At 62.3% G+C, this 12,022-nt stretch overlaps 1 protein-coding gene across 9 annotated transcripts in view; it reads left to right on the forward strand.

Moving 5' to 3' along the window:
• The window catches only part of PHRF1 (PHD and ring finger domains 1), a 28,357-nt gene extending 16,543 nt beyond the window's left edge, over positions 1–11,814 (forward strand). For 5 of the 9 annotated variants that reach the window (XM_079930501.1, XM_079930507.1, XM_079930502.1 and 2 more), the window contains 12 exons: positions 93–190; positions 458–633; positions 1,170–1,296; positions 4,660–4,787; positions 5,233–5,414; positions 5,807–5,926; positions 6,445–6,599; positions 7,199–9,790; positions 10,025–10,170; positions 10,368–10,643; positions 10,732–10,860; positions 11,286–11,812. In XM_079930501.1, coding sequence (XP_079786627.1) covers positions 93–190; positions 458–633; positions 1,170–1,296; positions 4,660–4,787; positions 5,233–5,414; positions 5,807–5,926; positions 6,445–6,599; positions 7,199–9,790; positions 10,025–10,170; positions 10,368–10,643; positions 10,732–10,860; positions 11,286–11,429 — 4,273 coding nt within the window. In that variant the 3' untranslated portion in view covers positions 11,430–11,812. Of the gene's footprint in view, positions 1–92; positions 191–457; positions 634–1,169; positions 1,297–2,592; positions 4,001–4,659; positions 4,788–5,232; positions 5,415–5,806; positions 5,927–6,444; positions 6,600–7,198; positions 9,791–10,024; positions 10,171–10,367; positions 10,644–10,731; positions 10,861–11,285 lie in introns of those variants that run through there. The other 4 variants (XM_079930506.1, XM_079930503.1, XM_079930504.1 and 1 more) reach the window with 4 other exon arrangements.
• Positions 11,815–12,022: the final 208 nt, after the last annotated feature.

A 12,022-nucleotide genomic window follows, 5' to 3' on the forward strand; every position in this document is an offset into this window, starting at 1 on the left:
ACGAGATCACAGCAGGGTGTGTTGTCAGGAGACCTGTCATAGGGCTCACTTGGCTGGGACAGTGAGGCTGGGGACACCGTCTCGTTTCCTAGGTACCACATGGAGTGTTTGGACCCCCCTCTCCAGGAGGTGCCAGTGGACGAGTGGTTCTGTCCGGAATGTGCTGCCCCCGGGGCCGCCCCTGCTGCGGGTAACACACTGCCCCCCCTCAGGTGGTCCGGACCCTTCCTGTGGGGCCGGCCCCTCGTCCCAGGGAGATCGCGTCCGGCTCTCCAGCAGGGGCGGCTTTCGGTTGCACTCTTTGGGCGGGGCACGGGCTGGAGACAGGGGGTTGGCTGATGGGGGTCTAGGAGCCCAAGCTCCAGGGAGACACCCCCTGTGCCCCGTTTCCCAGAGTCCTCCTACCAGGGCCAGGGCTCAGCGGAGTGCACGTCAGCCCAGGGTGTTTTCTTCCAAGACGCAGGTCCCGTGAGCGAGGAGGAGGTTTCCCTGCTCTTGGCCGACGTAGTGCCCACCACCAGCCGGCTTCAGCCACACGCAGGGAGGACCCGGGCCATCGCCAGGACACGGCAGAGCGAGAGGGTCCGAGCGACGGTGAACCGGAACCGGATCTCCACAGCCAGGAGGATCCAGGTGGGTGCTGGTGGCCTCGCATCCTGGCCATGTGCAGGGAACAAAGCCAAGTGGGCCTGAGGCGGCGGCAGCAGTGGAGAACTGGCCCTGGGGGTGCTGGACAGTCGGGTCCGGCCAGTGGTCGGTGGCCCGGCCCGTGGGTGCATCGTGGAAGCTGCCGGGGGTCCCCTGCCTTGCAGCTGTCACCTGCCAAGGCCGTAGTACTGAACTGAGAGGAGCTGAGAGGACTTCATGGGGAATGTGGTCCCGGGACCCCACCACAGATGCCCACAGTCCCTCCTGGCACCTCCGCCCTCCACTCTGAGGCCCGCAAGCCCTCCTTGTTCTGCATCCTTGCCCGGCCTGCTCCTCGGGAGGCCTTCCCAGACCCCACTTCCCACTGGGCCCTTGGGGAGCCCCCAGCAGCCTGCCTGATGTCTGCTGCTGCCAGGCTGAGGCATCTAGCCTCCCGGGGGCTCAGGGGGCTCCTTGGGGCTCCCTCAAGGGGCCTGAGGCGGCTCCGGCCCCCCTGACCAGCGCCGTCCCGTGCTGTGCAGCACGTCCCGAGGTACCTCATGTCTCCTCTGCTGGACGAGACCATCGAAGCTGTGGCCGCTGGTCTGAGCACAGCTGTGTACCAGCACCCCGGGCGGCGAGCCCCTGCCCGTCGGAGGAGGAAAGCAGGTAGGCCTGGCTCGGTCTCTGGCTTCCAGTGGTGGCTGCCATTCCTGTAGCCTGGTTTCCGCAGACCATCACGCAGAAGGCCCTGCAGGCCCAGGGGTCTGGGTCTGGTCCTTCCCTCTGAACCCCCCAGGGTGCTGTTTATGCAGCAGCGCCCTGCATGTGCATCAGGGTGACAGAGCCTCCCCGAAGTTGATCGGGGAAGAGTCCCCAAGGACCTTGTGGAAGATTCGCGATGTTTTCTCTAAATTGGGCAACACACAGGTGAAGCCCCATGCCTGGCTTTTCTGGGTGGGAACAGCTAAAATGATTAATTCAGTGTCTTTGCTGGTTTGGGCGCTGTTCACGTTTTCTAGTCCTTTTCTGTGTTAGTCTCGGTAATTTTGTCCCAGTAAGTTCCATTTTTCTTTGGTAGTCGACATCCCTGCCTGGGGAGAAGCTTTCACCCCAGTTTAACATCCTCGGCGATTTCTGGGTCTGTGCTCCATTTATATTCATGGGTTGGAATTCTCCAAAGAAGAGCTTTCCTTTTTCTCCTTGACTATTCATTTAAACCAGTAGATGTGGTTTCCTGTTTCTTTCAGCGGGTTGCAATCTGTGGTCTTTTAAAAATCAACATTATTGAGACATGCGTTTTCTGTGATGAGCACACCCACTCTGGGCATATGGTTCCCGGTGAGACCGACGAGGCTTCCAGCCGCTGCCCCCGCTCCCCAGGCAGCCCCTCCAGGCACCTGCCGTCCTGTCGTTGGCGCTAGCCATCCTCGGTTCTCACTCATGAGGTCTTGAGCGTGTGCTCTGGTTTGTTGCTCAGCAGAGTGATTGGGGGCCTGTGTAGTGGGTGTCTGGGGTTAATTTCTGTTTATTGGTGAGGAACATGCCACAGCACGAACCACCCCAGCTTGTCCACCTGCCTGTGCCGGGCATTTGGGTTGGTTCTGTAATGAAGCTGCTGTGAGTATCTTTCCTGCAGGCAGGTGTTTCCGCTGCTCTGGGTCGGTAGAGAGCAGACGACTAGGTGCAACCAGTGAACGTGTGTTGGAGGTGACTCACCCCCGCACTCCCATCAGCAACGTGTGCGTTGCAGCTGCGCCGCGTTCTTGCCCGCGCTCGTCCTCCCCACCCCCAGCGGGCGTGTGTGTGTCAGGTTCCGCTGCCCTGCGTGGCCCCGCCAGGTGCCGAGCGCATATGTGCTCCCGGAGAGCCCTCGCCCCCGAAGAGCTGAGCACAGAGAGGACACCCGAGGGCCGCCGGCGGGCGGTCCTGGTTCGCAACCCCGTGTAGTGGATGGAGCCAGGAGCTGTACCCCGAGGTCACGCTGATCACTGCCTTGAAGTTCAGGATGAGAGAGGTTTTGCTTCTCGTATTTTCTGTCTGGATCTCCTCTCATGTCCAGAGTCTCACTTCTCAGTCCCAGCAGTTGCTCCCTTGCATTTCACAGACCCGTCCCAGGATAAGAGCTGGAGGTGCTGCAGCTCCTGGAGAGACGGGCTCACTTCTCCCTTTGTCCCGAGTGGCCCCCACGCTTGGCTGTTACATCTTTGCCGTGAATATTTCACACTTTTTTTTAAAAAAATTATTTATTTAATTAATTTATTGGCAGCTTTGGGTCTTCATTGCTGCGCGCGGGCTTTCTCTAGTTGTGGCGAGCGGAGGCTACTCTTCGTTGCGGTGCGCAGGCTTCTCATTGCGGTGGCTTCTCTTGTTGCGGAGCACGGGCTCTAGGCGCGCGGGCTTCAGTAGTTGTGGCTCACGGGCTCTAGAGCGCAGGCTCAGTAGTTGTGGCGCACAGGCTTAGTTGCTCCGCGGCATGTGGGATCTTCCCGGACCAGGGCTCGAACCCTGGTCCCCTGCATTGGCAGGCAGATTCTTAACCACTGCACCACCAGAGAAGCCCAATGTTTCGCACTTTTTACAGACGTAGTCACACTGTGGAAGCGCAGGGAGACCGGAACAGCACCCTGTGACCGTCTTGCCATGGCCTGGCGACTCCTGGCCGGGGCTGCTTCGTCTCTCTCCACCCCCTCCCCCTCTGTTATTTTGAAGCAGATCCTCATTTTACCTCTGAGTGTCTCACAGTATGTTTCTGGAAGAGGGAGTCTCTCTTTTGATTTAACAATGAGGCCGTTGTTACCCCCAAGGAGATGAGCAATAATCGCGCAGCACGGTGGAATGGCTGGTCGGTGTTGAAAGTTCTAATTGTGTCACAAATTGTGATGGAATTTAAAAAATAGTTTACTTGCATCTCGAGCCAAAGGAGGTCTGTGCTGCACTAGTGGCTGCCTGTTAAGTGTCTCTGTGTCCTCTTGACTGGGGTTGATGCGGGGTCTCCTATCCTGGCGCATCCCTCGCGGGCAGGTCTCACCTGCTCCGGCTGGGCGGCTGGAGCCCCGAGGCTGGCTCAGGTGCAGGTGGGCGTTTCGTTGGGTTGGTGGGGTGTTTGAAGGGTTGCTTGGGTTGGGGTTGGGGGTCCTCCCAGCGGGCAGCTCCGCCAGGCTCTCTGTTCACAGTCAGGCAGCCCCGGGGCTCAGGTCTCAGATCCATGAAGTGACGGAGGAGGTGAAGGAGAGGCTTCCTCCTGACGGGCTGCTTCCAGGAGTGCAGTTTCCGTGGACAGCACGGGCTCGCTGGCGCCTCCGTCTGTTTCCTTTGTTGAGCAGTTCTCAGAACCCCCGAGCTGCTTGTAGCATCCTTCAGTGGAGATCAGGTAGGGCTTTTAGCTTCATCGCGAGATCACAGATTCAAGTGCAGCGGAAGTGCTCTAACAGCACACGTCTTCTCGGAACCTGCTGTTTCTGTGCTGGGGTTCCCGAGAGTTCGGGGGTGCTGGAGCATCACAGAACTAGGGCGCCCTGTGGCTGCCATGGCTCGTCCCCAGTCAGCCCGTAGCGCCCCAGGGTGGCTGAGGGGGACGGAACGCTGCTGGGTTTGCAATGTAATCCTCAGGATACGTTTTACTGGACACGTACCGTGAGGTCGTCTGTTTCCAGGCCTCTGGGAGAGTGCTTCTCCGGGGTGAGACCACCAAGTGGATACAGAGCTGGGAGCCAGTGTTTCCTTTTACTTTTGATTATTAGGGTTTGTGTTTTCTAATTTAATTTTGTTTCATAATTGTGTAAAATAATCTGCTGGTTCTAATAATGAGGTCTACAAATCAGAGTAGGCTCAGACCTACTCTGTTTTTGCTTTGCACTGCCTTCCCCCTCCCCTCCTCTGTGGCGAAGTATGTAAAACCCTATAACAAAAAAAAAATAAAAAGAGGAAGGCCCCAGGCCGGGACGGACAGTTGTCATCCGCTGGGTCTTGGGGGGGACACCTGGGGTGGGGCGCACAGTGAAGTGTGTGCTGTCAATGTGCTCTTTGTAGGAAGACGGAGGAAAGTGTCGGGAAGAAAGAAAACCCAGTCCAGATCATCTGTGAAGAGCAGGAGCTCGGGGACGAGGTCCAGGAAACGCCAGGGCCGCGTGAAGAAGAGTAAAGGGAAGAAGATAAAGGTAGCGTCGGATGGGGGATCACGCTGGGCGAGCTTCAGTCCTGTGTGTGGGTAGATAGTGGGAGTCGTAGAAGGACCCTTTTGTTATAATTACTTAGAGGTTCACAGATAAATAGGCACGTTTCTGCAGCACGGACTGAAGGTGGGGCTGAGACAAGACGTGTTCTGGGCCCCGCAGAGCGGCTCCTGGGACCGCGGGGGGCGCAAGGGGCTGGGCTACAACCCGTCAGGGCGCTTGTTCCCTGGGGTGCCGGCATCCGGTGTGAGCCGGGTGGGGGTGAGGCCCAGGCGGGGTCCTCACATGTGATGAGTACACGTGACCCTCAGGCTGCAGGACTGTGGCTACTCGGTCGGCCGTGTTTGGTGCTGCGGATTCCTAGTTGGAATGGAGGCTGTAGATTTCAGCCCTGTGGATCAGTGTTTCTCCCTCTGTCCCCTGGGTTCAGAATGAAGCCACAGCTCGTTCCCGCATCGCACGGACGCTGGGCCTCCGCAGGCCAGCCCATGGAGCCTGCATCCCCTCGGTGTACAAGCCTGCAGACCCCTCTCTGGGGCTGATGCGTGCAGACATCGGGGCAGCCTCCCTCTCCCTGTTTGGAGACCCTTATGAGCTGGACCCCTTCGACAGGTGACTGCAGAGGGGGAGCTGGGGGGGCTCGCTCTTTTCCTAGGCCCGTGGGCATGTCGCTCCTGGTGGAGGCATGGCTCACCCTCAGAATTCGCATTTGTGAAATTCCTGCTTCCGAGTTGTTCTCAGAATTCTGTACCTACTCGTCCCCTAATTTGGAGAAAGATCTAACTCACACGCCTGTCCCCCACCCCGTCCCCGCTCAGAGACTCGGGCAGCTGCTGACAGAAAACCGCTGCACGGGGCCTGGGTTCATTGTTGAGTCACGAGGGCTGCCGTGGGGGTAGTGCTGAGCCCACCTGTGCCACGCGCTGCTGAGAGGTTGGGGGGTGGCTCCCTGGGCCTCGATGTGCAGGGTCACCCCGTGCCCTTTGGCATGTGTCCTCCTCCAGCAGTGAAGAGGCATCTCCGAGCCCTGCTTCCCCTCTGAGCGTCAAGAGGAGGATCCTGTCCCGGTCAGCCCTGCGGTCGCACCAGCCTGTGGCCAGGCCCGTCTCCATGGGGCTCTCCAGGTGTGTCCTGGGGGACAGGATGGCCGGGGCGGTGGTGCGGGGTGGGTCCCCAGGCGTACAAGGACCGCAGGCTCCATGTTGGGCTGGCGCTCTGCCACCTGGCACCCACGGCCTCTCCTGTGGCCTGTCCTCTGGCTCTTGGTTGAGGAAGTGCTGCGGCCAGTCCCAAGCCAAGGGCACAGGGATGAGGTGACAACCCCAGAGGCTGCCTCCGTGTGCCTAGCCCTGCTGCAGAACCCACAGCAGGGAGGGGCCGGGCAGGGAGCCAAGCTTGTTCTCTGTTTGACCCTCCAAAAGAAAGACTTAACCAACTCTACCAGTCGGCGTTGCTCACGAGCTCCTGCCTGTCAGTGAGTGGAGCCGGGGCCAAAGCCTCGGACGACTCCACCCCCCCACCCCATCTTCCTTTAGTCCGAGCTGCCGGGTGGGTCTCGCCCCTCCCCTCGGGAACACTGCCTGCTGCCTGGGTGTGGAGGCGCGTGGGCAGGAGGGCCATGACCGCTGGGTCTGCCCTGCAGGAGGAGCGCTCCCGCCATGGCGCCCCAGCCGGAAGTGGATGCGGACCCCGGCCCTGACCTGCTGGGAAGCATCCTGTCGGGCCAGAGCTTCCTGATGATGAACGGCGCCGACATCGTCATCCACCGCGATGGCTCCCTCAGCGCCAAGAGGGCAGGTGAGGAGCCTCTGCGCACGGCCCGCCGTCCCCACCTCTGCGCGCCTGGAGATGGGGACACGCGTTCCTCCAGGGACAGTCGTGTGGTGTGACCCAGCGGTTCTAGGGTTTGCTTCCGAGTGTAGGTGAGGGTGCTGAGGGACTGAAGACGCCTGTCCCATCGCTTTCTGATAACACATCTGTTGGGGGAGTTACCAGGCAGCCCACAGGCCCTCCTTGCTGTCAGCAGCTGCCGTCTGTTCTCACAGCCCCAGGAACCAGCGTGGAGCCCTCTCCACGGATCTGGGCCCCAGTGGGATTCGGGCCTGGGGGGATCTGGCCATGGAGGGCAGGGTAGGCTGCATGGGCGTGGTCATTGGTAGACTGGGGTGCTACCCTGTTTTCAAGTGTCCATCACGGGCTCAGGCTCCTTCTGATCCACAGATAGCGTGAAGATAGTGTATGAAGCAGAAGGGGCTGGTGGGCAGCAGCAGAGCGAGCCTCCAGCCCCGTCCCTGTGCCCTGTAACCGTTGGGAGTGTTCTGAGGGTGTTCTGAGAAGGGTGGGGCTTTTTAAGGATGGGGGTGGGGACTGATGGCTGTTTGCCTTTTGTCTTTTAGCGCCAGTTTCTTTTCAGCGAAACTCAGTTGGTCCATCCAGAGGGGCAGAAGGCGCCAGGTCTGGGGCCTGCCTGCAGCCCAGAGAGACTCAGTCAGGAAGCGGGCCAGAGAGCTTGGGGTCCAGCTGTCCAGGCAGGGCTACCCCAGGCACACCCCCGGCCCCGCCCACCCCCGCCCATGTCCCTGCGCTCACGTTGGGGGCAGCTGTGAGACTGGACTCCTTGGTGACCCTTCAGTCAGGCCAGGCTCAGACCTTGTCCAGCGTGAGCGGACCCAGCTTAAAACAAAGTGACGGCCCCCGATTTAACGGCGACAGCAAGCACCCTCCGCCTCTTAGGTCTGCGGCATTGAAGACCTCGAATGGTAGCTCTAACTCGCCTTCCGAGAGCACGGTGCTGGGACAGGCCCCGAGACCAGCTCCCAGGAGGACGGACATCTCCGAGCTCCCCAGGATACCAAAGATCAGGAGAGACGACAGGCGGGTGGGCGAGGTCCCTGCCGGCGGGCAGAGAGTCGAGATTCCCAGCTCCTGCATCAGCCGGCTGACGGGCAGGGAGGGCCCCGGGCAGCCTGGCTGTGGCGCCAGGGCGGAGGGTGAGCCCAGCAGCAGGGGCGCTCAGGAGCCCAGCACGCGCTCGGGGGGCGGCCCCCAGCCCCCTGCCCCGCTGGGCCCCTCCCGGGGGAAGGGTGTCGGCTCCACCTTCGAGAGCTTCAGGATCAACATTCCTGGGAACACAGCCCATTCCGGCAGAGTCCTCAGCCCCGGCTTCTGCAACACGTTCCGGCCTGTGGACAGCAAGGTGCAGAGAAGAGAGAGCCCTGTGCCCCTCTTCTCCGTCAGGAAGACGAAGCAGCTCAAGAGCGAGATCTATGACCCCTTCAACCCCACGGGCTCTGACTCCAGCTCGGCCAGCAGCAGCCCTGAGCACCCGGGCTCTGGCCTCCTGCCCTCTGAGATCACGCGCACCATCTCCATTGACAGCCCCAAGGCCCCCGTGCTGCCGCCCGTGCGCTGCGTCACCTCCTACACGGTGCAGACCGGCATGGGGAAGGAGCCCGAGCCCCCCCAGGGGCCCTGCGGCCTGCCCGAGCTCCAGGGCGAGGAGGAGCCCGTGGCACAAGCACAGAGGCCGTCCCCGCCAGAGCCCTGGGGGGACGAGGACCCACCACCCCGCATCTCCTTCTTTGGCTCAGAGGGGCGGACGGTGACTTGTGTGACTGCGGTGGAGCCGGACGCCCCACCCAGTCCGGACGCCCTGCCCGCGACCACCCACAGGGTCGTGGAGCTGCGGTCCCCCACCCGTTCCCGCTCCAGGTCCAGCTCCCGCGGTGGGAAGAAAGCCCAGAGGCCGAGGGTCGCCACCAGGGAGCACCGGAGGGCCCGCTCAGGGTCCCGCTCGTCGCACTCGGGGGACAGGAGCTCGCGGTCTGCGTCGCCACCGGCAGGTGAGGACCAGGCCAAGAGGCACCGGCCCAAGGCCCGGGATCGGAGGTCTTCCAGCGACCGCTCCAGCAGCCGCGAGCGCACCAAGCGGAGGAAGGCCAAGGACAAGAGCAGGGAGAGAAGGAGGGGCTCCTGGGGCCGAGGCCGGCGGAGGTCCCGCTCCCGCTCCGGCAGCCCCGGCAGCTCCTCCCACGAGCATCGCGAGGGCAGGAGGAAGAAGAGGCGGAGGTCGGGGTCCCGGTCTCGGGGGAGGGAGTGCTCACCCCACAGCAGCCTGGAGAGAGCCCGGAGGCCCAGGCACCCCCGGGAGAGGAGGGAGCGGCCCGACAGGGAGAGTGCCGCGCGGCTCCGAGACAGGCGAGGCTCCTGGGAGAGGAGGCGGCGTAGGTCCAGGTCACCCAGCCCCGAGCACAGGCCCCGGGAGCACCGGCGGCCTCGGTCCCGTGAGAAGCGCCCACGGCCCCGCCCCCGCTCCCCGGAGAGGAAGTTGGCTCCGAAAGAGGCTTCTCCGGCACCCCTTCCCCACGGGGAGCCCAGGCCGGACAGGGAGCCCCCGGCCAGGCCCCTGGCCTTGGCAGGAACAGACGCCTTGCTGGAGGGGTCCGAGGCCGACAAGCCCCCCACAAAGGTCCCCCCAGTCCTGGAGGTGCCAGCCGAGTACCCCCCTGAGGATCTGGATTACGGTGACTCCGTGGAGGCGGGGCACCTCTTCGAGGACTTTTCGAACGAAGCCATCTTCATGCAGCTTGATGACATGAGCTCCCCGCCCTCCCCGGAGAGCACGGACTCCTCCCCAGAGCGAGGCCTCTTGCCCAAGCCCACTGGGCCCCCGGGTGGCCAGCAGCATGACGCTGGCCTGGCCGTGGCCATCATCCGCAGGGAGGTGTCTCGGATCCACGGTGAAGATGTGGTGCAGCCCCTCCCCAGGATGGAGGGCCCTCGAGAGGAGCACTTGCTCCAGCAGGACGCGGCCGAGGCAGCCACAGCTCCCTGCGCTCTGGGAGGCCAAGCCATGGGCGGGGCGCCTGCGGGGAAGGAGGAGGGTCCCTCTCAGAACCCCCTGCTGCGGGTTAAGGCGCTGGTGAAGAGAGTCACCTGGGACCTCCAGGAGGTGGAGAGCGGTGCCCCGGCTGAGGACAGAGGCCTGCGTGAGTAGGCGCTTGGGCGGGGTGGGGCAATGGGGTGGGATACGAGGATGGCTCAGAGCGACCACCACGGAGTCTTCTCCCTGGATGGCTCACGGGCCTCCTTGGTCATGCAGGGAGATGGCCACGGCCTGACCTGTGGTCCTTGCTGCTGGGATGCTTTTCTGGAATTTTCCAGCCAGGAAACAGCCTTCTGGCGTGGCCACAGAGCACCCACCCCCCTGTGTTGGCCCTCAGGGACGCCGCTTCACAGGCCGCAGAAGCCCCGGGAAACCGAGGACGCGGGCCCCGTGGCTGCGTTCCAGCAGGCTCCCTTCTCTGAGCCCCCTCCCCCTGGTTATGTGCTTCCAGAGCCTGGCTTTCCTGATGCTGACCCTTCTCAGGTGGGCGCCTGGCCTGCAGGGATGTGGCGTTGGGCTCAGGCCACTCAAGCTGGGCCGGGTTGGGGCTGAGGGCCTCATGCACCAGCCCCTTTCTGCCGGGGCTTTTAGTGGTTCGGGAGTGGGGTTTGGGAGCACGTTGCCTTGGGCACTGGGGCACCGAGCTCTGCAGGGGCTAAGCGGGCTGTGCTCTCGCCCAGGTACAGAGCCTGAACCTGCCCCCCACCCCGGCTCTGCCTTCGAGTGTCCCACCATACGCACCTGTCAGCCAGCCCGCGGTCCAGTTCCTCTTGCAGGGGAGCCTGCCCCTGATGGGCTGCGGGGTGGCCCAGAGCCCGGCCCCGGTGCCCACCGTCCTGACTGCAGCCTCAGAGCCGGCTGGTCATGCTGCCACTGTGACCACCGCCGCTGCCAACAGCTCCGAGGAGAGAACAGCTGCTCCCAGGCCAGCCTCGGAGAAGACCAAGAACGAGGAGGTGAGTCGCGCCCCTCCTTCCTCCAGGGACTGGCGCAGGTGGGTGGGCAGCCAGGGGCCAGTGGTCTCACAAGTGTCCTCCCCCCTAGTACATGAAGAAGCTGCACGTGCAGGAGCGGGCTGTGGAGGAGGTGAAGCTGGCCATCAAGCCCTTCTACCAGAAGAGGGAGGTGACAAAGGACGAGTACAAGGACATTCTGCGCAAGGCCGTGCAGAAGGTGGGTGTGGGGTCCGTGAGCCCAGAGAGAGGGGCTCCGGCCCCAGGGTCGCTCGGCCACATCCTGGGCGCAGCTTCAGGCCAGTTGTAGCCACGCCTCATTGATGCTTCGGGGGTATAAAATGCTGGTGTTTGTGAGGGGCTTACGACTGTGTCCTCGTGACTTTAGTTAAAGAGGCTAAATGACACAAGATGTTTAACCCAGCTCATGGGTAGGAAGTGAGACCCTGAGAGATGGACATGAGAGATGGACATGCCAGCTGATCTCAGTGGGACCCTCAGCAGCCCTTGAGGGGGGCAGAGCAGGCAGGCGCACGTCAGGCTGCCTGCTGTCCCTCATGGCGTGCTCCCCAGCGCTCCATCCCCATGATCCCTGACCACGCGGGTTTGCAGGGACATCCGGGTAACTGTGCCCCACTCCCCCAGATCTGCCACAGCAAGAGTGGGGAGATCAACCCCGTGAAGGTGGGCAACCTGGTGAAGGCCTACGTGGACAAGTACAGGCATATGCGCAGACACCGGCGGGCCGAGGCCGGTGAGGAGCCGCCTGCCCAGGGTGCCGAGGGCTGAGGCTTGCCCGGGGCCCTTCTGGCTGGAGTAGCCGAAGCAGAAAACTCCGGGCCACTCGCCCTCCCGTTTCCAGGGTTCCTGTGATCGCACGTGGTCTGTGCACCTGTCTTGCTCACAGTTTAAAACTGGACTTTTATATATATTATAGACACACACTGTTCCCATTGTGTTCTAATTTATCAAAAACGGATTATCTTTAGAAATGTCTTGATTGGCTCAGTACTTGAAAGGCGAAGCCTTTGGTGATGAGAAACCAAAGGCGGGCGGGCGGGTGGCGCTTCTCCCACGGGCAACCATCTGGTCCCAGGATTCCCTCCCTCGTCTGCTCGTTGTGTTTTATAAGTAATCGCTCGGGTTTTCACTTAGGTCCGCCACCTCCCAGGCACAGCAGTGTTGGCGGGTCTCGAAGGCCAGGGCGCAGCACAGATGGGGAGCCCTGTTCACGGCAGAGGGGCCCCAGGTGCTGCCCCCTCTGGGGAACACGTGTCCTGAGGGGCCCTTGCGCTCTTGGAGCAGTTTGTTGGCTCTAAAGCACGCCCTGAGTTTTTTCACTGTGAAGTCAGGAGAACGGGTGTGCACAGGAGGCCAACGTG

The sequence above is a fragment of the Stenella coeruleoalba genome (genome assembly GCF_951394435.1).
Source record: "Stenella coeruleoalba genome assembly, chromosome: 8".
In the NCBI taxonomy this organism is placed as follows: domain Eukaryota; kingdom Metazoa; phylum Chordata; class Mammalia; order Artiodactyla; family Delphinidae; genus Stenella; species Stenella coeruleoalba.